General features: G+C 37.8%; 7 protein-coding genes across 7 annotated transcripts; 3 read left to right on the top strand and 4 right to left on the bottom strand.

The window, feature by feature from the left end:
• Positions 1 to 901: 901 nt before the first annotated feature.
• Positions 902 to 2,029, top strand: LOC147296564 (metallothionein-like protein type 2). The gene is made up of 3 exons (XM_086235814.1): positions 902 to 1,062; positions 1,194 to 1,271; positions 1,611 to 2,029. The coding sequence occupies exons 1-3, from the start codon at positions 998 to 1,000 to the stop codon at positions 1,699 to 1,701; spliced, it is 234 nt and encodes a 77-aa protein (XP_086091940.1). The 5' UTR covers positions 902 to 997; the 3' UTR covers positions 1,702 to 2,029.
• A 1,737-nt stretch (positions 2,030 to 3,766) lies between these two features.
• LOC147296563 (Tetratricopeptide repeat (TPR)-like superfamily protein) lies at positions 3,767 to 5,943 on the top strand. Its single transcript, XM_086229194.1, has 2 exons — positions 3,767 to 4,102; positions 4,568 to 5,943. The coding sequence occupies exons 1-2, from the start codon at positions 3,767 to 3,769 to the stop codon at positions 5,816 to 5,818; spliced, it is 1,587 nt and encodes a 528-aa protein (XP_086085320.1). The 3' UTR covers positions 5,819 to 5,943.
• Positions 5,944 to 6,620: 677 nt separating this feature from the next.
• Positions 6,621 to 8,545, bottom strand: OEP16-1 (outer plastid envelope protein 16-1). Its single transcript, XM_086241756.1, has 6 exons — positions 8,334 to 8,545; positions 8,145 to 8,196; positions 7,884 to 7,915; positions 7,572 to 7,605; positions 7,369 to 7,436; positions 6,621 to 6,949 (listed from the first exon to the last, which is right to left on the bottom strand). The coding sequence occupies exons 1-6, from the start codon at positions 8,445 to 8,447 to the stop codon at positions 6,809 to 6,811; spliced, it is 441 nt and encodes a 146-aa protein (XP_086097882.1). The 5' UTR covers positions 8,448 to 8,545; the 3' UTR covers positions 6,621 to 6,808.
• Positions 8,546 to 9,110: 565 nt separating this feature from the next.
• On the bottom strand, positions 9,111 to 11,005 carry LOC147296561 (uncharacterized). Its single transcript, XM_086229580.1, has 2 exons — positions 10,380 to 11,005; positions 9,111 to 9,876 (listed from the first exon to the last, which is right to left on the bottom strand). The coding sequence occupies exons 1-2, from the start codon at positions 10,900 to 10,902 to the stop codon at positions 9,245 to 9,247; spliced, it is 1,155 nt and encodes a 384-aa protein (XP_086085706.1). The 5' UTR covers positions 10,903 to 11,005; the 3' UTR covers positions 9,111 to 9,244.
• Positions 11,006 to 12,026: 1,021 nt separating this feature from the next.
• TIM9 (Tim10/DDP family zinc finger protein) lies at positions 12,027 to 14,069 on the top strand. The gene is made up of 2 exons (XM_086228298.1): positions 12,027 to 12,267; positions 13,601 to 14,069. The coding sequence occupies exons 1-2, from the start codon at positions 12,173 to 12,175 to the stop codon at positions 13,785 to 13,787; spliced, it is 282 nt and encodes a 93-aa protein (XP_086084424.1). The 5' UTR covers positions 12,027 to 12,172; the 3' UTR covers positions 13,788 to 14,069.
• A 674-nt stretch (positions 14,070 to 14,743) lies between these two features.
• CXIP4 (CAX interacting protein 4) lies at positions 14,744 to 16,553 on the bottom strand. Its single transcript, XM_086255661.1, is given in 3 exon segments — positions 14,744 to 15,011; positions 15,013 to 16,003; positions 16,417 to 16,553. Coding segments are annotated over 2 exon segments (993 nt in total). The 5' UTR covers positions 15,982 to 16,003; positions 16,417 to 16,553; the 3' UTR covers positions 14,744 to 14,987.
• Positions 16,554 to 20,993: 4,440 nt separating this feature from the next.
• Positions 20,994 to 23,047, bottom strand: LOC147296558 (Glycosyl hydrolase superfamily protein). Its single transcript, XM_086250877.1, has 3 exons — positions 21,921 to 23,047; positions 21,358 to 21,697; positions 20,994 to 21,238 (listed from the first exon to the last, which is right to left on the bottom strand). Exons 1-3 carry the CDS (start codon positions 22,983 to 22,985, stop codon positions 21,093 to 21,095), a joined length of 1,551 nt encoding a protein of 516 aa, XP_086107003.1. The 5' UTR covers positions 22,986 to 23,047; the 3' UTR covers positions 20,994 to 21,092.
• Positions 23,048 to 23,351: the final 304 nt, after the last annotated feature.

Genomic DNA, 23,351 nt, shown 5'->3' with positions numbered 1-23,351 from the left:
ATTAGGATATTAGCTAGTATCAAGAAAACCCAACAGTTCTTTTTTATTTTATTTTAATAGAATCATCATCAAGTCCCAATTTACAATTTTCTCTTTATTTTTTTGGTACAAACAACAGCGTGGATGAATTTTATTGGCTTCAATTTTTTTTTTGTTACATGTAGTTCCGGATTCATTGACTGTTCAATAAGACATCTCACTGTTTTATTGGCCAACCAACATTTTTCTTACAAAAGATTTACATGTAGCTAGTTCTTGCCCACTACAAAACTTAGCCGCCCATAAGTAAAAAAAAAAAAGATTCATGTCAAAGGATGTAATATGTTTAATAAAATGATATTTCTGAGTTTTAGTGGTAGTCATGGACTCATGGGTGAATGCATTTGAAAAGGGAAAGGAGAAGGCTATATATTGTAGTTGAGGATATGAAAGTGAGCCTACACTGTGCATTTTAAAAGGTTATATGAAGATTTGTTATCCAATTACAAATTTTAATCAATTATAGGGGTAAAATTGCCAATGTCAAAACTGTAAAGACTCTTGTCAGTTTTGTGAAAAGATTTTCGGGCTCAAGCCACTAAAGTATAGTGTAGCCGTGTAGGGGTCATTTTTGTAATTTGGCCTAAATGAAATAAATAACACTCTTTGAAACCGACTATAGCTATACGGGAATGCAGTCAAATTTAACGGCCCAAAATCGTTATCATATCATTTAAATGGTACAAGAAAAATAATAGTCTACTGAGTGGTGGCATGGAAAGTCACGTAGTCTCTTAATTTAAAACCTTCAATAATTAGGGTTGTAAGAGAGAGATATTGTATGTGTAGCCGTGTAGGATGGTCCCACGTGTACGGTGGATCTCTAATTCTAGTACATAGAATATTCTTTGAGGGCATTATAATTTATAAATAGCAGTGAAGGCCCTTCCCAGAGAAGTCGTCCAAGACTTTTGAAAGTGAATTGAGTTCCCAGCATTAATCACATATTTTGAAGAAAATGTCGAGTTGCGGAAATGGAAACTGTAGCTGTGGCTCTTCCTGCTCCTGTGGCAGCGGCTGCAGGTGAACTCCATCCATATATAATTCCTTGAAACTATTATTTATCAGTTTAATTTGGGCTTCTTTTATGAACATATATATATGATTTTAATTTTCCCAACTTTTTTGTTGTCTTAAAAAATGTAAATATGTAGCTGCATGTACCCTGACTTGGGTTACTCAGAGAGCACCACCACTGCTACCATCATTGCCGGGGTTGCACCACTGAAGAGGTATGTTTTCATAAATTTCGTCTATATATGTTACGGATTCAATTAATATGCATACAAACAGATTCAACAGTTTAATTAGAAATTCAGCATGAAAAATTGAACAGATCGATCCCCTCAATTTTTCATGGGCATCAAGTCCGTTTCAATTAACTACCAAGAAGAAGTCTGTTATTAATTAAATAAAATGACTACATACCAACTGATCGACTATGGATTTTAGCGATGAAAGCTTTCGTCGCCAAAAGTGTACCACGCCGCATAAAGGTTGTCGTGACAACTGAAATCTCGTTGCAAAAAAAAGCTTTACAACTAAATGAAAATATTCCTTTTTTCTTGCAGTGGAATGTCCTATGAGATGAGCTTTGGAGCAGAGAATGGGTGCCAGTGTGGCCCAAACTGCAGCTGCAACCCATGCCGTTGCGGTAAATGATCAGAAGCTAGACAAGGTCAAGAAAACCCCATCATAAATAACAAAGGAAAGTAGAAGATGATGAACTGTGTGGTTGGTTGTGTATAGAGCTCTAGCTTGTATTGTAACTCTGAAAATAAGATTACCATGTCCTAGCTATCTAGGCAAGGATTCGTGATTTCCTTTGTGGCTCCACCTTGTATGTTACATCTTTCTTAATTATGTGTTTGATCTTCTGCTTTCATGTGGGTTTGATCACTTTAATTTAATTGATGTATGTATGTTTGGGTTTGGAAATTATACCCAACGAACAATTTATTACATCGATCTCCTGTGAGTTGGGTGCAAACTTCCTCTGTCCATCGTTGACCTTTCATCCATATTAAATATATATTAGCCACAAACTATATATATATATTATGCACATACGAGTATATGACACCAGCACAAGTACTAGTCATGACTCATGAGTTAGGTTTCATATCTTTTTATTTTTCTGGTGTCATCAGAATTGGATTCAACGCTTCAACCACGCAACAACAGAAACACAACAAGCTAGAATGTCAATCATGTCATATAATTGATTAATAATTAATACTCATCCGTTCGTGTGTTAAAGCTCCACTAGTACTGGTTGAACAGAAAAGAAACTCAATTGGTAACAATACTAATCCTTTATAACGTGGTTAGCTAAAACGGTCCAAATGGTCTATCTCATATTTATGTGACACTGATATAAATATAAAGGTCTCTTAACTCAAGTTTGAGTCGTCTTTCCTTAGGTTAAAAACAACAACAGTTTATAACTTTACATTATATGAAAGAAACTTTTGTTAGGAAATTTCTTAAATAAGTTAGGAATTCCTTTGTGAAACTCACTTCATATAGCATTACTTTTTAGGACTAGCTCCAATCAATGATCAATGATCCATGATCATCCCGATAAAATATTTGATAAATAAAAAATAATACAACTATTTAATTAAATGATTATTATTTCAAATATATATATATTGTTGTTAGCCATCGCCGGCCCACTACAAAACTCAGCCACGAATGTCAAATATTAAACTATTGTGCAATCAAATTAACAATGTCAAAACCATAATTAAGGACCTCAGTGAAAATCGGGATAAACTACGGGGATCGTTCTCATAATTTGGCCTAAATATATAAAAGAAACTAAGAAAGAACACACCTGCTCCCCGAAATAAACAAGTTGAGGGAATTAGATTTGACATTTGAGTGGTGCATTAATAAAATATTAATCCATTCCTTTTGAATTTGAACAATTAATTGATTAAATAGCCATTTATTCTTGTGTTTGAAACTCCACCACCGGTTAAATTTTTTCTTTTTGAGGGACTACTACCGGTTGAATAAAGAAGAAAAAAACTCAACCAAATTATTATTAATCAATGATCCATGTAATACGGTCATATGTTTTTCTTTTGTTTGCTTAACTTAATTAATGTATAATTAAGTAATTGGGAATTATAGTTTGTCTCACTCCAATTGACTTAATTATACACACTCCTCAAATTGAATATATATTAACAAAAGTAGATTTTTCGAGAAACTAGGCATATACATCCCTCCCTCAAGTAAGTCAACTTACGGAAAAATTGTTGTGTGTGACCGTAATACTACGTGTCATAATGATGTGGAGTTACAAATCCACTTAAATTATAACGCGTGTACAATCGTTAATTTCTAAAATCCTAAAAAATACCTTTAAAATCATACACGTGTTATAATCTTAATGGATTGGTAATATCACGTCATCATGTTACATAGTGTTACGGTCACGTACAATAATTACGAATCTACCAAAATTGAATTAAAAAATAAAATAACCTAGCAATGTGAAGAGAATATATTGGACAACTAGAAAAAGAAATAAACAAAAATATGATTCAAGGTAGGGAGTAAAAAATAAAAATATATTTAACCGTGGGCTAGTCTGTTTGGGCTTCCCAGTAGGGCCTTGAGCTGAACTTCAAGTTTGGGCTTAAGTAAAGGAGTTTAGCATATACCCGCCACCTGAAGCACTTGCTCTCAATTTTCGTTAGCTTCCGAGTAAAGCATGCACACGCTGTACCTGGTGATACAGCGCAGGTTCGTTCAGGCAAAACCTCGAACACTTCCTGTCCTATATTTTTCTGCCGATAAAATCTCAACTAGCTTCAGATTTTTCCTTTGCACCCAAACACCAAATGATTTTCCCGAGAATGTCTTGGAGTCAAAACAAGAAGAACCCAAGTGCTGCTTATCTTATAGGATTGAGAGGTTGCCAAATGGAGAACCAGTTGGCTCTGCTTTCCAGAGCTGGATGGGTGATGGCTTCCCCATTCATAGAGGTGACATCTTCCACGCCATTAACCGTCTCAGGAAGCTCAAGTTGAATAAACGTGCTCTTGAGGTCTATCTCTTTGTTTCTGCATTCATTTGATAATGGGTAGATTTTCTTGGTTATATTTATACAGTTGTCTTTGGCTACTGGGAAAATTGAGTAAAAGAAAAAAGTGCATTTTTTGGATTATAATTTTGAGCATTGTGTTTTATGTTGTTTCTGGGTTCCCAAATACTAATTATAGAAGCACTTAAAGATAGTCAAAGAATGTACTTAGGCTCAGGTACAGGGAGGTCTTACTCTTTTCTCTTTTGGATTTGGGGAATGTAGGTCTTGATTTTTAAGATTCCATATGTGATGAATTATAACTATGTGGTAATATCCTGCACAATTGCGTTTTGACTAGCGACCCAATTCCCACAATCCATACTGCAACAGGACCACCAATCTTACTGCCCTGTTAAAATTTGAACCAGTTTAACAGAGAAGCCTGACTGTGGATGGATTTAAAGGATAAGCTATTTCTTTTGACAGGTAATGGAATGGGTGATCAGAGAAAGACCCTACAGGCCAAAGGAACTAGACTACTCTTATCTGTTGGAGTTTACAACTAAGTTTCATGGGATATCTCAAGGTAAAGATCTCTTTATGCGTGTTCCTCAGGAGTTTCAAAATGAGCTCCTTTTCAACAATCTTGTGATTGCATGTTTGGATAAAGGTGCAATAAGGCTTCCACTTGAGTGCATGAAGAAAATGAGGGAATTGGGTCATCCCATCTCACACTTGGTATTTAATCGACTCATTATTCTCCATTCCTCCCCAAGGCGTAAGAAAATGATATTGAAAATCCTCACTCAAATGAGGGCTGATAAAGTGGTTCCGCATGCCTCAACATTCAACATTCTCATGAAAATAGAAGCCAATGAACACAATATTGAAGGATTGATGAAGGTATACTCCGATATGAAGCGAGCAAATGTTGAGCCAAATGAAATATCGTTCTGCATCATAGCTACTGCCCATGCTGTGGCAAGGTTGTATACTGCAGCTGAAGCGTATGTTGAGGCCTTAGAGAAGTCAGTTACAGGTAAGAACTGGTCAACACTAGATGTTCTAATTATGTTGTATGGGTATTTGGGGAAGGAGAAGCAGTTAGATAAAACTTGGGGCTTAGTGAAGGAATTCCCCCATGTTAGGTCTAAAAGTTATGTGCTGGCAATTGAAGCATTTGGTAGAATTGGCCAAGTCAGCCGAGCCGAAGAACTTTGGTTAGAGATGAAGTCAGTAAAAGGGTTGAAATCCACTGAGCAGTTCAATTCTATGATATCTGTCTATTGCAGACATGGGTTCATCGATAAAGCTTCTAAGCTTTACAGGGAAATAAAGATGGATGGGTGCAGACCAAATGCCATAACTTTTAGGCATCTTGTTTTGGGTTGCTTAAAAGCAGGATTGGTAGACGAAGCCATTAAAACTTTAGAGTTGGGGACGAGCTTGACAATGAGCAACACGGTCAGGAATTCTACCCCATGGTTGGAGACCACTCTTTCAATAATTGAGGCTTTTGCTGAGAAGGGTGATGTAGGGAATGCTGAGAAGTTGTTTGAAGAACTTGCAAAAGCCAGGTATGCAAGGCATACTTTTGTGTACAACACTTTAATTAAGGCTTATGTGAAGGCCAAACTTTATGATCCAAATCTTTTGAAGAGGATGATTCTAGGAGGCGCTAGGCCAGATGCCGAAACCTATAGCCTGATGAAACTTGCTGAGCAGTTTCGAACCTAATTCTGATTTGTAATATAATTGTACTTGTAAGGTGTTTTGCTACATTGTTTTTTGTTCTTCTTACACAAAATGATCATCATTGTTGTAAATGGAAGATAATAAGATGGAGTAGCATTGATCTTGAATTTTGAACGGTTTTCTTCTGCTTATGGACCCATTTGTAAGTTGTAACTTAGCCTACTCAGTTTATTGTGAAGATGGTGAAAATGCTCAGTTTTTCCTTCAGCGAATTCAAAAAATTCATAACACATCCAGTCCCCCACAATTCTAACTTTATTTTGGTAACACATATGTTGTCCATGAAACTTGGCCACTTGGATATGGCATGATTGGCATCACAAAATCAGGAGATAGATTGCAGTCTATATTGAGAATTGCTTTTAGGCAAGCATCTAGCGTTGTCTAGATCCTTATGGTTGAGGGCATATCAAAGAATAAAAAATGATTGACCCAATACAATGTTGTTCTTTCAATATCTTTGCGACTTAGAGGAGGTCGACCTCTCACCTCTCAGTGTTCATCTTTAGAACACTCCAAGCGCAAATCAAGAATTTGACTTCTGAACAAATCTTTTGGCCACTTTTGTACAATATCAAATTGGAGACGGTAGTTCATACCATCCCTCACCCATAATAAATATGCAGTCAGTGATTAGAGAATCTGTACGCTACATGCACAACTCTTCTTAAAGAAGTCACACCCAGATTATGAATTTATATCACACTAACATCCATTAGCATCTAATATATGTATACGCACACATATATTGCTCAATGAATGATAATATTTGAAGAGGGCATCCTTAAAGATTATTCCAGGATATCATTTTTTCCAACAAATATTCATAATCCATATCAACTTTCAGTAGTTCATCTGAAAAACCCTTGAATCATTCTTTTACAATGCAACAAATTACAAGGAAAAATGACACAACATACTACATAGCTCTTCAGATCTACAGAGAGATTAGGTAGAATATTACTTCCATGTTCAGGTGAGATAGTTGAGGAATTCCGCAGCAGTTGCAATGGCGCCTCCTGTAATTGCATCCAACAGAACCTTGTCCGATTTCCTGTTGGTGGCTGCAGATACTAAAGCCCCTGTCACTGCACCCCCAATCATGGCATTCTTCTGCAAGTTATCAAAAGAAAAAGAAATGAGCAGAGCAAACCTAAGTGTAAATACATACAAAACAAAAAGAAATGAGCAGTTACACAAGAAAATTAATAAATACAATTTCCTAAATGTAATTTCACTACTTCAGCAGCTACTGTGCAAACCTAAAAATAAAATGAGCAATTATGGAATTATGAGAAATCAATGATCTAAGAACATAGAAGAAAGAATGTTTAAATTAGCAAGTGGAGGTCTCGGGAGACGATCTCCTAAATATAGTTTCAGAAGCTACATGTGCAAAGTTAAAATGAATGATTATGAAACCCATGACCAACTGAGGCATCTGAGGAACAGAGGAGTTACAAACTACATTCTTTAGCCCTTGTTTTAAATTGCTCATGTATAGTACAACTAGCAATCTACAGCAGACATACCCAGTCTCTGGTGCCACGGACCCTTCCAATACCATACTCCGCTCCCACATACACTCCGGCTACAGTACCTGTCATGTAATAGGAAAAATTGTTGATATAGTTCTCAATTTTGCAAAAGGAAGTAAGCTGAAGCATTTGCCCAGAAGACTTGCATAATCTCATGCATGCATATATCTAAAACAAAGAAATATGACTCAACTTACCCCAATATGCACCTTCTTTACACATCTTCTTCAACTGCAAAAACAGAAGCATCGATTAGAAGGATTACTATCCACTTATTTCTATGACTTGTATTGTATAAACAACACACTTCGGCAAGAGGGAGACATCAAACATCAAATAGTAGATAAATCACAAAACCAATTAAACCAATTGAGACACAACTGAAGATGCGGGAACTAATTTAAAGTAGCTACCACTTTGAGCTCACACAAATTGGCAATCCCTCAGGAACAACAAAAATTATAAAACCAATTAATTAAACAAGGGAATGTTCTGTTTTGGTTACTCACAGTGTGTTCAAGGTCGTTTGTTGAAATGCTCCCTGCAAATATCACTTGACATTAGTAATTAAGTCACAAAACAAAAACATCTTATTCAACAACCACCATACCATCATAACCATCAGACTCAAACCGAATATGACAGGCATTATAACATTAATGATACTAAGAAACTAAACATGTAATAATTGAATTTAAACACTCTCTCTCTCTCTCTCATTTTCCTCAGGGTTTCTCGGGAACCAAACGGTAAGACAGCAGTGATAGTACCTTTTTTGACCGCATGGAAAGCATCCTCGGCAACCACTCTCGTAGCAGCGACCTGAACCAAAACAAAAGAGAACGACCCAGTTCAATTCTGAAGCTGCGATCCTAAAGATCAACACCCAGAAAAAAATTATATAAAAACGGTAAATAAAGTTTAGGATAAACACATAAAAATATGTATATAAAACGTACGGTTCCGATCTTCAAGAAGCCATCGACGGTGACGTTGAGGAGGGGGTTGCCCATGTCTATTGCCACGTCAACCTTCGGCCCTGACACAGTCCCTGAGAACCCGCTTCTCGGCATCTTCTTCTCCTTCACCACCGACACAGTACACACTCACTCTCTCAGTCTCAGTCTGTGAAGCAACTGTGAAGTCTGTGATATTTTGATGACTTTGGTGGCTTTGGGGAGATGGGTTTTTGTTTTTACTTTATGATATTTTTTAGTAATGGTCAGTTTTACGAAAATGCCATCGGAAACTTCAACATCAATTTGTATCGGACGGTGGCGGTGGATCAGTGCATGTGAACGTGTCAACACTCAAAAATGTGTTAAGTACTTTGCGTGGATTGGCAATCTCTCTGCCCAATGCTCCCTTATTTGATTATCAGTTTATCACTCAAATTTTGATTTTTCTCCCCACAATTTTCCTTTAATCTTTCGGGCAAAGGAACAGCTTTGGTTGGGACTTTGTTCTCCAGCCATAATTGCAAATTTGCCGATCCATTATTAATTTTCTACTCTTGTAGGAGCTTAACTTAATTAGGGAGAAAGTTAAGGCTTAGAGTCTTAGACTTTTAGACTCAATGAATGGGGTGCCTCCATTCCATGTGAATTGGTTTAGAATTTGCCCATCCCAACTTGTATTTGATTATAATTAGATATGATTACAACTTTGTTTAAAATCTTAAACCCACGTCGTTTTGACAGATATAAGTAGAGATGTTGTTGCACTCAATAGTTTAATAATCATAGAAAGATGAAAGCAAGGCTTGGAGCATAACTCTTTTTTGCATGCATTCATTAGCTGAATATGCCATACAGTCATTGTTCTATGATGTAGTGGGGGAACAAAAACTACAGTGAACTTAACTCATAACTCAAACTGAGTACACAGGGATTTGCCTCCAACTTATTCTAACCCCATCCTTGAAAGAAAAGGCATAGATATGACCCTTGGGCACAGCTTCATGCCCTTCATCAGGCCTAAACATTGGTGCTGGGAGCACTGGCCATGCACATGACCCATCAACCTGGAAACTTCTCTCAGTCTCTCCCACCAAAACCCACACCTCTTTCCCCCCAACCTGAACCATCCTTGCCCCATGTGCTTTCAGCCTTGGCCTCTCAACTATTTGGTTTGGCAGGAAGCTGATTAACCTGCACCTACACATCAAATTTGGATTGGCCAACACAGTCCACAGCCACAGCTTCACCCCTAACCGGTCTGACCAAGTTAGTATCATCAAATGCCCGTTAAGTGATGCTGCAGTGAACCCATCTGCCTCCTTGGGCACAAATGACTTCAGACACGCCCAAGAGTTGGAGCTGGGGTTGTAGATTTCAGCTGAGTGCTTGAGAGTTGCGCTGCCACCAACCACAAAGAGCCTGCCCTTGTGAGCAAAGCCGGATGCAAATGCTCGCGGCTTTTGCATGTTCTGCAGTGCTTGCCACTCACATGTCTTCAGGTTCAACCGTTCAGCCGAGTTCAAGTAAGATGAAGGGTCAATATCTGCATATCAAAACCAAAAATGCTTGATCATCTAATTTCAACAGTTGCTTCCCTATCTGCATCAAATATGGTCATAAGAGACGCATAAAAAAGTATTTCAACACCAAAGTAATGATATTGAACCCAATTTATATCAAATTGTCTCTTGCATTTCTGCAAATATTTATCACAAAGCATTATATCCTTGTGCAGTTGAATCCTGACCTTGAAATTTGAATCAATCTAAAAGATCAATATCAACCAGTGTGCCAGTGTACAAATTCATCAATGTGATAGCTTAAGCATTATATACTTGTTCTCAAAGTGTTCCCACACATGGCTAAAAACGAAAATTGCTTGATTGAGTACACACCCAACAATCCCGATTGGCTATATTTAGTCTCAATCTAATTTAACACATTTTCCAGGACCAAGTCATACACAAGATCACCAAGCACATTGAAACACATTAAAGCAATTAACAAAAGAATAAATTAGATGATGAATATTGTAACAGTACTTACTGGAAGAGCTACCCTTATACCCTCCTACAACATAAAGCCACCCATCAAGAAGGGCACAGGCAGCAGCAAAAGGGTTACGATCCTCACAATTCATTTTGGGAACATCATGAAAAGAATTGTCAGTGCATGAATAGGTGCACAGAGTGGCATAAGGTTGGGGACTCTGTACCAACTTGGCACACAAGAATTGGTCAGGTAAGACCCCAATCACTTGGATTCTGAACACAGATGGAGCCCGAGGGACTGCCACGGAATGGAATTGGGTTGGAGAGTAGAGATAGGCAAACCATTCCCATGATGTGCATGGAAATGTTGTCTCTGCAACTTGTTTGTTGTTGTTGTTGTTTTCTGGGTTGTGATCAATGGGGGGTTTGTGTGGGACTTCAACGATGCAAATCTCGTCGAAAAGGCCAGAATCGGATACTGGGAAAATGGAATTGAGTAAAGTAAAGCTGGAAACATTGTTGGGTTTGGCATTTGAAGCTGAAGAACAAGGTATTCTGCTAAGGTACCACATCTTCATGAATTGGGCCTAGGTTTCTGAAGAGAGGGATTGACTTGTGATCTATCTCGATGGACTGGAGAGAGATTATAGGATTGGAATTAGGAACGTTTGTTGGGTTTTTTTTTTCCTCATTCTCATATTTTGCTATATTAATTGAAGAATTAGGAAATTTTCTTTTGCCATATTAAGTTTACATTATTGATTTGATTGACTCTTAAAGATGTGATTTAGATTTACATATTAACAATCTCGTCATGTGATATTAAAATATAATTTAAATTAAATATAAATCATTAATTTAGTTAACTTTTAAGTTTTAACTAAACACATAATTCAAATTCACAATTTAACAACCTCATAAAAAAACATTGCTAATTAGATCAGCACTACTATTATAGTGTTATGGGATGTGGTGGGCCTCTGCATGTGTGTGAAGTGTGAGTACTGAATATACACAAAAATTCCTTCAATTTTAAAGGGTATTGTGCAAAATGAAATCTTTGACAAGTTCTTAAATATTGATGGACTTTCCTACCAAACTGTCCTATAAGAACTTACTAGCTCTAACTTGATATGTAAGGTCTCATTTGGCACAAGGGACTAAAATGCACCTATGAGTATATGACTATTACAACTAAGTTGGGCAATAATTCAGAATGATATGAGACAATAATTTTCTGCATCAGTCAACTTATTCAATAACTAAACTATACCAATTGACTTGGATAACAGTCCAAGCATACTGCATCAAATTTAACATAATATTCTAACACAATTTAGTCCAATTCAAATCATTTTAGTTGTGAAATAATAGTTTTACCAAACTTAAATTGTATAACAGTGAGTTATGGTGTAAACCCAAACAAAGACTATTTGTCTATTTGCTAATAAAGAAAAGGACAAAGTAAAAGGAAAAGTAGCAAAAGAAATCCCACAAAATACAAAAAAGCTTACCAAAACAAAAAAGATGATAATCTCATATTAGTCAACATGCATAAAACTCATTAATAAGAAAATTGAAAGGCACTAAAAGCCAATTTCCCATAGTCTCCTCAGATCCAACGGCCACTATCATCCCAACGCGATTGAGAAAAAACAAATCCTTAAGCGGCGTCGTTTCGCATGTCTAATTCGTCCCTCTCGACGGACTCTAGGGTTTAGCCTCACTATATAGGGAAAGAGATCTTCCACACGAGCCTGATCTATAAACCCTAACTAGCTTCGTGATTTTCCAGAGAGTGAGAAATTAAGCAAAACTTCTAGAAATTTGATTCTTATACAATCCAGTATGGACAAGAGCATGATAGGAGATCTGGATTCGCTTCCAGAAGAAGATAAGCTCCGAATGGCCACCATGATCGACCAGCTCCAGATCCGAGACAGGTTTTTTTTTTTCCCCAAATTCATTTGTTCTTTTGCCGCATTGGTTACATTCCTGTGAATTCAGCTTGATAATAACGAAAAACTGAAAATTTGGTTATTCATCTTCATCCAAAATTGAAAATTTAGTATAAAAAAAAAAAAAACCAAGTTTGTAATGTTTCAAATAAATAAACGTAGAATATTTTGGTCTGTGCTACAGTGTTTCTCGGTTAATTGATTGGATAAGGGTTGTGCTAGTCTATAATATGAAAGCTTGTGGGTCTGAAATATAATTTTGGTTATCCATGATTGATGTTTTAGTTTTTGGTTATTTAATTTGTTGATCTTTTGGTCTGCTTTGAATCTCTGCTCTACAAAAGCAATATAAATTGTTTTTATTTTTAGTTTGACCCCTATTCAAATGTTTGTTTTCATTGTTTTGTTTCGTTTGGTGAAATGAGTAACACAATGCTGTTTTCTAAAGCCCCCTTTAAGATTTTAGTATCTTTGTGAAGAGCATGGCAGATGGCAGATCTAAGGCATTTGATTTTATCAGATTTGTTGCTTCACAATTCCTCTTTTTACGATGTGGGTCACATGGTTTAATTTTGTGAAAATCTTTCTGTGAAGCCATAGAAAAGTTCTCCTTGAACCCAGTGCAACATCTTTGTGATGCTTTTGGACGTTACACTACACTAATTATGTGGTAAGAGCAAAAAAATTTTACTCTTTTAAGAATTTTAGGCAACCCAAGTAACAAAGACAGAATAGTGTTTTTCTTTAGACCAGTAGATGGGTTACTGTTTGAAATGATCATCTTATTTTTTGTTGCTTTTAACCATTTAGGTAATAATGAAGGGAAACAATGATCTTGTACAATTGTACCTTAAATCATACATCATAGAGCTTGTACAGGTTGTATTTTGATCTCTTGGTTTCTCATCTAAGCCTTTCTCATACAAGTTGCATAATTTCTTCGAACTATGTAATGTGAAGTTTGAATATATTTAGACCATCATCAAATTTCTTCAGACTTTATCATCATTAAGACCACTGCATTATCCATTTTGTAATGCTTTAGTTGCTTTTGCCGTTTTGCATGCTAATCCCACCTTACTGAACATGTGAAAGGAATGTTAATATATCAAGGTATTAAGGTATTCTTAGTACCTGGCTTCTAAATTGGAATGCTTATCTGTATGAAAAATCACTGTTATTGTAGCTTTTTACCAGTCTTTTTCTTAGCTTCTGTATAGGTTGCTTTGTATTGCAAGTAACTGAATAAGCTTTGGTTGATTCCATTTCCATTGTATACGATGGAACAAATCTGCTAACACTATCAAATTCCTTGCAGTTTAAGGATGTATAACTCACTTGTTGAGAGATGCTTCACTGATTGTATCGACACCTTCAAGCACAAATCGCTGCAGAAGCAAGAGGAAACCTGTGTTCGACGATGTGCCGAGAAGTTCCTAAAGCATTCAATGCGTGTTGGCATGAGGTTTGCTGAGCTCAACCAGGGAGCTGCAACACAAGATTAGTCATCAAACCACCAAAGGCTAGAGAGCCTAGGGGGCAGAAAAGATTAGTCATCAATTAGCTTTTCCCTTCATTTTTCTGAGAAGTTCTTTTTGAGGGACAAATGGTGGTTGTACTCGTTTTTCATGATTTTGCTTTACTTGTCCTAAGGGAACAAATTGTATTCTGTAGATACATGGGATCTGAAGTTGCTGTTAGATAAGATATTCTACTGTTGCTCATTCAAGCAGTATAGGAATCCTTGACTTCCGAATGTAATGAATAAATCGCTATATCTTTTATAAGCAACAAAATTTCTTGTACCAATCACCAAAAAAAAACATTGTTTTTGTTCCAGAATGGGGCGTACTTATTTTTTCTCAATTACTGCCTTTTCAAAGAAAAATGTATAAATTTTGGGTAAAAAACGTGGCCCGATTTTAACACGCATTAGCTGCTAGTTCGGTAATATGAACAAACGTAGGCACACAAGGAGATGAAATGGGTGCTTGGATAATCTCAACATGACATTAACAAGAAATACCAGTGAAATACCAATTCTATAAAATGAAGCAACTCATGACACAAGAAATCACCATAAGCGAGTAAACTACAATACAGAGCAAATCAGAAACCAAGAACTAAAAAGTCTCAGTAGATAACAAGTTAAACAACTTCTTCTCGTTCAGTGGCCAAAAAAAAAGAAGAAAACTTCTCGTTCAAAAGAACCAAATCTAACCAAAGCTTCTAGAAGAAAATCAACAGAATAAAGCTAATTATAATACTCATTCATACCACACTAATTAACAAAACTTGGAATATAGTCAAAACCTTGCAGAGATTAAATGTAAGCTAATTGCAAAAATCATAGAATACATACCGACAAACCATTCATAATGATAAAATGATAGGCAATGAGTCAAGAAAATTGAATATGTGACCACAGTATGTTGTGTAAATCTCATTTGGAAGATAAGATAAATAATTATTATTATGAGAAAAAAGCACAACTGACCCAAATAAAAGAGTATAAAGCACAAGATCGAATCAACTGCAGGTGTAATAGCACATTGTTCTAAACCCTGAAGAAAACAGCCAAATACAACAGAAGCTCTCCAAGAAAATTAATAGTACCAATAAGGTTGCAATAGCACATTGTTCCAAACTACAATGATTACAGCAACTTGCAGGTGTACACAGTTTAATACCATTCCAAGAAAGGTTTATTCATCTTCCTTATGATTGGCATTTTCGGCTCTTCTTCTCAGATCGCTTCCTGCCCCTACCTACCCGTGTGTCATAGGAGCCACTTGCATCAGAGTCAGATGGTGTTGCTGTCCTCCTGCTCCTCCGTTTGCGGTGTCTATGAGCATCTTCAGACGCATCGGATTCAGATTCATCGGAATACCGATGACTTCTCCTCCTCCTCTTCTCCTTCCTACTCTTCCTATGCCTATGCCGGCGCCGACGCTCACCATCCTCATCAGAGGACTCATCCCTCTTCTTCCGTTTCTCCTTCCTTTTTTTCTTTCTACCTTCATCCGAATCATCTGACTCATCTGAATCATCATATTTCCTCTTGCTACTCCTCTTCTTCGACCTTCCTCTCTTCTTTCTCTCCCCAGCGTCTGTATCTGACCCATCATCATCCGAGTCTTCATTCTTCTTTTTGGATTTCTCCTTTCTACTAACCTTTTTCCCATCTCTTTGAGCAATGAGCCTCTCCATTTCTGAATCATAATCTGAATCTGAACTATCACCGTCTTCTTCCTCCTCATCACTCTCATCAGTCTCACCCACATTTTTCCCATTCCCCTTACCCAGCTTCCCCTTCAACTTACCCAACTCAGACACAACATCAGCCTGAATCGCTTCTGGGTCTTTCTCCTTATCTTCCTTAACACTCAGAAAGTTCCTGCATTGAAAGTTGAGGTGCCCAACACGGCCACACCTCTTGCACGCCCCGCGAGCCTCATCTGCATTGGACCCAGTTATTCGCGCAAGCGCGAGGAGGCCCTGGAAACTCGCATACGCATTCTCAGCATCTGGTTCAGAATTTGACAAATTGGGTTGCGAAGAGTTCTTGTTGTCGTCTTTGTTGGGTGCATAGGGGTCATACCCAATTGCACTCTGCCATATACCATGGGTTTGAAGGGCAGCACTACTATGCACCCGATTGTTCGCAGGCATGCGAACCCTTCCAGCTGTGGCCGGCATTCTGAAATTCGAAGATCAAACCCTAAACAGAAACAATCTAATCAGATTTCTCAGAAAGTACTTGAATTGAGATGAAACCAAAGCTTAAAAATTTTTCAAACCCATTTTGGGATCGAACAAAGCCCTGGAGCTACTGAACTATAAAGGGATACAATAAGTCAACATTTGTCGGGTTTAAATTCTAGGGTTTTTTTAATTCGTCATAGAAAGCCCTAAGTGCAAACTAGCGTGCACAAATTTATGCGATAGAATCAAAATCCGATTACAATAGAGCACCCAAGAATAAATTCTCCTCCAAAAATTTTGAGATTTCCTTGACAAAAAATAAAAATAAAAATTGAATAGTGTCCGTTCGATATTCTAGGGTTTCTGGCATTTGATAGTAAGAGAAGAATCAATAGAGAGCCAATTCAACATAAAAGATAAAAGCTTTACCTGGGAAACCCTGATCGGAGGCGAAACTTCTCGAATCGAAGAGAAAGCGTTAAAGGATTTAGCGATAATTAATATTTTGTTCCCTCTGTTTCGTTTTATTGGGCGAAATTAAAAACCAGTTGCCAACCGGTTTTGGCATAGTCTGTGCGTGGCTCAATGAGATTGCAATTGGGCCTCCTCAAAAAACAGAAAAGGGTCATGAATTCATGATCCATTAGGCCCACTTACCTCCCTGTGTGGGTCTAATAACAATATAACATATATAAGAAAATGAAGTATGACGTGGATTGCATGATAATCACCAACAATCATTTGAAAAGTCAATTTTACCCATTCACGTGATTATCACGTGTAAGTCATGACATTCTTTTATCTTTTAAGTTAGATAAAATTGACAAAATGTGATTAATTGTAAGCTAAAGTAAATTACACATCTTTTATTATCTAAATTAAAACTATAAAAAGTAAAGTGGAGAATTGTAAAAATTACAAATACTGTAGGTGTAATTTAGGCTAAAATTATTATAGCAAAACTTTTATATTCAAAAAGTGTAAAATAAGTAGAAGTCCAAAAAAAGGGGTAAAACAGAAAATAAAAAAAATCTTCAAAAGTAAGTATCGTCTCTTTCTCTGTACTCTGTAGACAAATTAATGCACATGAAAACCCACTTGACACTTGAGATTACCTAGTTGATTGCAAATTTTGTTGTCTCCATGCAAGTGGTTGCACACGGTTCTGTGGCAAAGCAGAAATTTTGCAGTCACACTCCAACTTCATAGTTCATACAAATTAAGCTTCCAATTAAGAATCCCTGGCCAAAAAAAAAAAAAAAAAAAGCTTCCAAGAATATTTCAAAAACTAGAAATACAAATGAATAGGAAACTAACTCCTTGCCCTCTTGAATATTTTAGAGTACGGGGTTTTAACTTTTAACCTCTTCCACAGTCTTCAATTCCAAGTAGCATTAGTTACTTTGGTTTGAAACTCCTTTAGGTACATATCCACTCTAAGTATCTAAATCCTAGTTTATAATATGTGTAATTTGTATAATATTAATCCAATTTATATTAAAACCTTTTTTTTTTTGTTATATTGTAGAGAATCGAATTCTGAATCTAATTTAATCATAACTCTTAATTATCTCACTCATTATTATCACTTGAACTAACCTCGAAAGCTTAAAACCTCATATTTTGAAAAGAATAACTAATTAATTAATGCCCGAACTATGGAAAAATGAATGTTTGTGACTTGGGAGCGGTTGTAGTTTAAAGTTGACAAACCTTGGTTAAAAAATATTTTGTTTACATTCTTTCATTTATACAAAGTAATATTTATTCAAAGCGTGCCCAATTTGATTTTCACTAGGATTAGCTAACTAGCTTGTATACTAATCTAATCCTAGTGAAAATCAATAACCATTCTTCTTGAAACATATACAACGTACCGATCTAGCTAGCTAGTATCTCTCTCACTCTCTCACGTATACGTACTTATGCCTCTTCCTCTTCCGCCACCACCATTAGCAGAACCAGCGCCAGCACCAGCACCTTCTCTTAGTAATGGAGATAGAAGAATACTCATTTGCCTGGCAATGGGCGCCTTTATCCTAATATCGATCCTATTGGAATATTGTAACACTATCTGCAGCCGGCAGCAGCAGCAGGCACGCCATGGTCCTAATCCGAACCAAGCCCGGAACCAGCCGGCGGTGCCTGCACAAACACGGCGGCAACAGCAAGCCTCCAAGTCAAGGGTCTTCACGTATACAGGTAACCAAACAACCAGGGAAAGAAGCGGTTATGATGTGCAGACTGATTGTGCAATTTGCTTGGACAATTTTGGCCATGGCCAGGTGTGTAGGATGCTTGACAACTGTAAGCATACATATCACAGACACTGCATTGATCAATGGCTAGGCAAGGATGGCCACTGTCCTCTTTGTCGTCGTCTTGTTTCAGGTCTGCGTATCACAAATCCGAATCCAGTCTAGTCGATCAATACATCATTCCAATTAAGACTGCACAAAAAATATGCTATATATTCTTAATTATGGATTTTCTCAATTTATTTCAATGAATTATTGATTTAACAATCCTGTTAAATCTAATTCTTAAATTAATTGTTGTTTACTTATCTTTATATTAAATCTCTTACATGAGCGTGACCTAATATAATCTATACACTTCTTAGCCACATTTTTTGAACTTTAATGTTTCTATCAAAAGCACTTTAAGTCATCATTTTAAATTTTTATATAATTAATTTTTTTAAATATATATTCTAAATATTATACTCCAAAGGCTTATTCACACTATTATTATAAGATACACTTGTTTTCACTTTGCCCGTTGAAACTATCCTCTCAGTTTTGACACCTGAACTTCACACAGTTATTATGAAAGACCCTATGTCGTCAACTCTGTCAATTTTTCCGTTAAAATAGCTGACGTGACACCTATATGTCATGAGTGAGACCCTTTTTTAGTTACGTAAGATCTATGTAAGATCTATGTGGACAAAATAATAATATAAAAAATAAAAAATAATAAGATCTATGTCCATTTTTTATAATTTTTTTTGTTCACATGGATCTTACGTACATAACTAAAAAAGAGTATTACTCATGATATAGGTGTCACGTCAATTTTTTTAACAGAAAAATTGATAGAGTTGACGGCATATGAGGTATTTTATAAGGGGTAATGGTGTGAATAAGCCTGCTCCAAACTCTATACTCAAAATTTTTAACCCTTAGTTCCCAGGTTAATTCCTATTCCGAACAGGAGATAGACTAACCCTTTGTAGTGTCAAGACTCAAATTTAGAAACTTTTTTTGGTCCTTCACTCTTAATCACTCTTATTCGTGATTTTTATTGTTCCAAACTTAATCCTAGTATTTCTAGGATTTGGAACCCAGAAGGGAAATTCGAAAGACTACTTTCTATCAGAAACTAGGTAAGCTTTTTCTTCTCCTTTCCGGATTAATATAGCTAGGCTTCTTCAAGTTTATATATATTTTTACAAATAGAGTAAAACTATCATACTCTATCTCTCTCTCTCTCTCTCTCTCTCTCTCTCATACACAAGCCATGTCAGCGGCTTATCAGATTTTTCTTCCACCACCACCACCACCACCGGCGGCTCTGCCGCTATCAACAACAACCGGTTTTCTACCACTACTACTACCTACTCCTCCTCTTAATGAGTTTTCCTTGGGGTGGACCGATTTTATAGAATTTCACGTGATTCTATTACTCATTCTAATAGCCCTCTCCCTGCTCATACATTTGATGAAGAAGATGTATGCTACTCATGAAACCGATGACATCCACATCGACATCGAAATAGACATCGACATTGAATCCGGGATACCAAGAAGAACATCAACAAGTAGACCACCGCAGCTTATCTCTTGTGGTCTACTCTTCAGGCATAGAACGGATGAGAGAATTGGTATTCGCAGCGATGTGTGTGTTATTTGTTTGGAGAAGTTTAAGGAAGGAGAGGTGTGCCGGTTTCTTACGAACTGTCAACATACTTTTCACCAACAATGCATTGATCAGTGGCTGGCTAGGGCTACTCAGTGTCCGGTTTGTCGTCAGTCTGCTTGGGCTGTGCAGACAAACCATGAAAATCAAGTTTATGCGTACATCAATGTTATGTATGTTTAGTTGAAGATCGATGGATATGTTTGTGCTCTTTTTACTAGGAGCTTTTTGTTGTTGATGATGTTTTTTTTTAAACAATATTGGGAATTAATTTTACAAATTTACATTTTTTCTTATTTGTGGAAATTTGAACTCTAACATTGGGTGTGAATGTGAATGCTCTCTAACAATCCCCAACTTGTAAAACCTAATTTGTTAATTCATATTTGACGGATTAAAATACCCTTATTTTTAACAGAAGACGGATTTTGACGGAGGCAGTACATTGCAAATTTTTTTTAATTCAAGTGATAGATTGATTCAATCTAGATAGTGACTTACAAATCAGAGTATAGTAAATGTGGGTGATTTGTAAAAAAAACCTAAGAAAAATATACCAAATTTTATGGAGTCTATGTTTTGGGTTGAGGAGGAACCTCATTGGTAATGGTAATCCACTTACAAATTCTTCAGCCCGACCAGTCCTGAAAGTTCAGCCCTTAGCCCAATCCCTTAGTCCACCCCAATTTTCAAATCCTGATTCCATCCCTGCCCAAGCTTATTAATCAAGTTAGATGGTTATTTATACTCTCATTTTTTATTTTTATGAAAGGTTATTTATACTGAGGGCTTTTATTCTACCTTTTTGATGATTCATTTTTTGATTAAATATTTATAGAATGAACAATCATAATTCATTTTCTCTCTACGATTTATCGACCTCAATATGAAATCAACACAACACAAAAGGCCACATCACAAGGCGATGGGTGCAGCTAAATTTTGGTCATCGCATTGGTCTACAATCCGATGTATATAGCATTATAGCACACTACTATTAGTCTATTACACCATAAGCTTTTAATTTAATACACCTGAGCAGCCTAGCTAGCTAGCCCTTGGATCCCAAAATGGCCACCCAACAATTAAAGTCCACTACAGAAGCAGTATCCTAAGTTAATACTCAAATTAGATAAAACACTATAATTTTAAAAATAATAAAAATTTAATCTAAAATTTAATTTCTAAATGAATAATATTATACTACAAGCTACGATCACAAATATCTCTGCCACTGCCCCACATTTCAGTTTCATTGAGCCTCCCGCCACCGACTCCTCCGACTTTCCCAACCTCTCCGCCTTGTACGGATACGTGCACGTTTTGTAACCTGCCACCCAAATACCACATTTTACTTCAAAAAAATAAAAACAAAAAGAATTTCGCTATTACCAACTTCCAAGAATTCTAAATTAAAAAGAAGAAAAATAATATTAGGTGGAAACTTACTGGGGTCGGTGGTGGTGACGACTCCGGTATGGTTGAAATCACAGTTGTAATCCTGTGGGCCATGGGCCTGGTAATAAGCGTTCATGACGTAGGCTGCGTGTGATTTAACCGTATTGGGCTGAAAACACGGCCCACCGTCTTTTATGGCCTTGCAGTCCACTCCGGTGCTGCACACGTAGTCTATGTTCGCCTGCAGTGCCGCATCAGAAGCGTTCGATCTGGACACGCACCATCTCTTCGCCGTACTAGACGGTGATGGTGCCTGCGCTACGCCGGATGTGGGACCCATTGCCACACTAGCTGTGGGACCCTTTGCTATGCCCGATGTGGGACCCAGTGCCTACATAAAATAATTAAATGAAGAGTCATTATTGATAAACGACAACGACAGGTAAGCCTTGTCGTACGCAGTGTCAGAGCGCAGAAGCACAATTTTGGAATATAAGCTCCGAAGCATCGTGAGCCTGACTTCGTGTCGAAATACTATTGGGTGACTCAGTACACAAGAGATAAAAAGTCACCGGCATTCTATAAAAGCAAATTAAATGAAATTACCAATTTACCTGCTCGTTTCGTAAAATGCCCACATTGTAAACCGGGTTCAGGTCGGGCTTGAACAACCCGTAATTCTGCTCCGACGCTGTGGGCTTCAGGTTCTCATTAAACAAGGCGAAAATGTAAGTCTCAAACGTCCGGTTGGGCATCAGCGGCGTGCCTTTGCCAGAGTTCACGTGCCGCACGAGGTTGCCGTTATACGCCACTGCATTCTCCAGACTCACACCCGGTTGGTTCGGGTCGCCCGCGGAGGGCCACCCGGTTTCGGCCACCACAATGTCCACGTCCTCGTACCCTACCTTCTTCATCGCCGAGAAAACCGCGTCCATCTGCGCATCGAACATGTTGGTGTAGTTGAATCCCGTGGCGTTGTCGAAAACACCGCCGTTTTGCTTGAACAGCGCGTAGTTCAACGTTTCGGGCGTGAATCCGAAGAACGGGTACGGGTTTACCAGGAACGGGGACTTGGTCTGTCTGTGATATTCCAAAATCGGCGCGAATATGGCCTCGTCGTAGCCGGACCGGAACCGGCCCAAACTCGGCGGCCCAAAGTTGGGGGCGAGGATTCCCAAAGAGTGAGGCGTGGAGACTTGAATGTCGGTGACGTTGGCGAGGTTGAGAGCCGAGTGAAGCGCCTTCATAGCCGGCAACAGATGTGCGATGAGGCTCTTGTCTGACGTGGCGAGGATTTCGTTGCCCACGGCGATGCGGTTGATGGTCGTGCTAGGATGGAACGGCAGGATATTACTGGCCACCCAGGTCTGGGCCGCGGGGAGTTTTGAAAGTGTCGGAACGTCGCCGTTTCCGACCGTGACGGTGACTTTGATGCCGGTTTTGGCGAAGGCGCGGAGGATGTCTGGGTTGGCATCGAAGATCTTCACGCGGTCTATGGTGGTGCGGGTTTTGAGGAAGGTGGCGACTTTGGAGGGCGGAGGGAGGTTATTGGCGACAGTGCCGTAGTTTACGCCGATGGAGTAGGCGGCGGCGGAGGCGGAGGAGTGGTGGAGGATGACGTGGCAGGCGGAGATGAGGAGGAGGAAGTAGAGCTTGGAGTTGGAGCGTTTTGTGTCCATGTCTGTAAAAGCTGAGAGGAGCTGAGTGTGTGACTGGGTGCTACATGGTAGGCGAGCATATTTTAAAAGTTATGTGTTTATCAAGTTTATGTAAGGGTGTGGGACCCACTTAGTGTGCTTTGATGAAGACTATTCAATTCACTTTTGGTAGTCTAGTGAAAAGTGAGAGTCATGGGTGGACAAACGTGTCGTAGTGGGTCACTTCGCCTGTTTCTTTGAAATTGAACTATCCACGATTGTTTGGCCCAAAAAAAAAAAAAAAGAACTATCCACGATTGCATGCTAGCTGCGTCGATTCTGTAACAAGTATCGACTATAATTAGCTGGTTTTTTGTTTTTTTTGCCAACAAGTTCAACAACTATTAG

The sequence above is a fragment of the Dryas octopetala genome, chromosome 1 (genome assembly GCF_963921425.1).
Source record: "Dryas octopetala chromosome 1, drDryOcto1.1, whole genome shotgun sequence".
Lineage (NCBI taxonomy): Eukaryota > Viridiplantae > Streptophyta > Magnoliopsida > Rosales > Rosaceae > Dryas > Dryas octopetala.
Note: the sequence above shows the minus strand (reverse complement) of the source record. Positions and strands in the feature narration are given on the sequence as shown.

Bases quoted from the DNA above. Each gene is read 5' to 3' on its own strand.
- LOC147296564 (XM_086235814.1), top strand. From the start codon at position 998: ATGTCGAGTTGCGGAAATGGAAACTGTAGCTGTGGCTCTTCCTGCTCC. The intron at 1,063-1,193 runs GTGAACTCCATC...GTAAATATGTAG, and splicing joins TCCTGTGGCAGCGGCTGCAG to CTGCATGTACCCTGACTTGG. The intron at 1,272-1,610 runs GTATGTTTTCAT...TTTTTCTTGCAG, and splicing joins GGGGTTGCACCACTGAAGAG to TGGAATGTCCTATGAGATGA.
- LOC147296563 (XM_086229194.1), top strand. From the start codon at position 3,767: ATGCACACGCTGTACCTGGTGATACAGCGCAGGTTCGTTCAGGCAAAA. The intron at 4,103-4,567 runs GTCTATCTCTTT...TTCTTTTGACAG, and splicing joins TGAATAAACGTGCTCTTGAG to GTAATGGAATGGGTGATCAG.
- OEP16-1 (XM_086241756.1), bottom strand. From the start codon at position 8,447: ATGCCGAGAAGCGGGTTCTCAGGGACTGTGTCAGGGCCGAAGGTTGAC. The intron at 8,197-8,333 runs GTACGTTTTATA...GTTTTGGTTCAG, and splicing joins GCTTCTTGAAGATCGGAACC to GTCGCTGCTACGAGAGTGGT. The intron at 7,916-8,144 runs GTACTATCACTG...TGATATTTGCAG, and splicing joins TTTCCATGCGGTCAAAAAAG to GGAGCATTTCAACAAACGAC.
- LOC147296561 (XM_086229580.1), bottom strand. From the start codon at position 10,902: ATGAAGATGTGGTACCTTAGCAGAATACCTTGTTCTTCAGCTTCAAAT. The intron at 9,877-10,379 runs GTAAGTACTGTT...TTTGATATGCAG, and splicing joins GTATAAGGGTAGCTCTTCCA to ATATTGACCCTTCATCTTAC.
- TIM9 (XM_086228298.1), top strand. From the start codon at position 12,173: ATGGACAAGAGCATGATAGGAGATCTGGATTCGCTTCCAGAAGAAGAT. The intron at 12,268-13,600 runs GTTTTTTTTTTT...AATTCCTTGCAG, and splicing joins CAGCTCCAGATCCGAGACAG to TTTAAGGATGTATAACTCAC.
- LOC147296558 (XM_086250877.1), bottom strand. From the start codon at position 22,985: ATGGACACAAAACGCTCCAACTCCAAGCTCTACTTCCTCCTCCTCATC. The intron at 21,698-21,920 runs GTAAATTGGTAA...TATTTTATGTAG, and splicing joins GCATTTTACGAAACGAGCAG to GCACTGGGTCCCACATCGGG. The intron at 21,239-21,357 runs GTAAGTTTCCAC...TTTGGGTGGCAG, and splicing joins CGTCACCACCACCGACCCCA to GTTACAAAACGTGCACGTAT.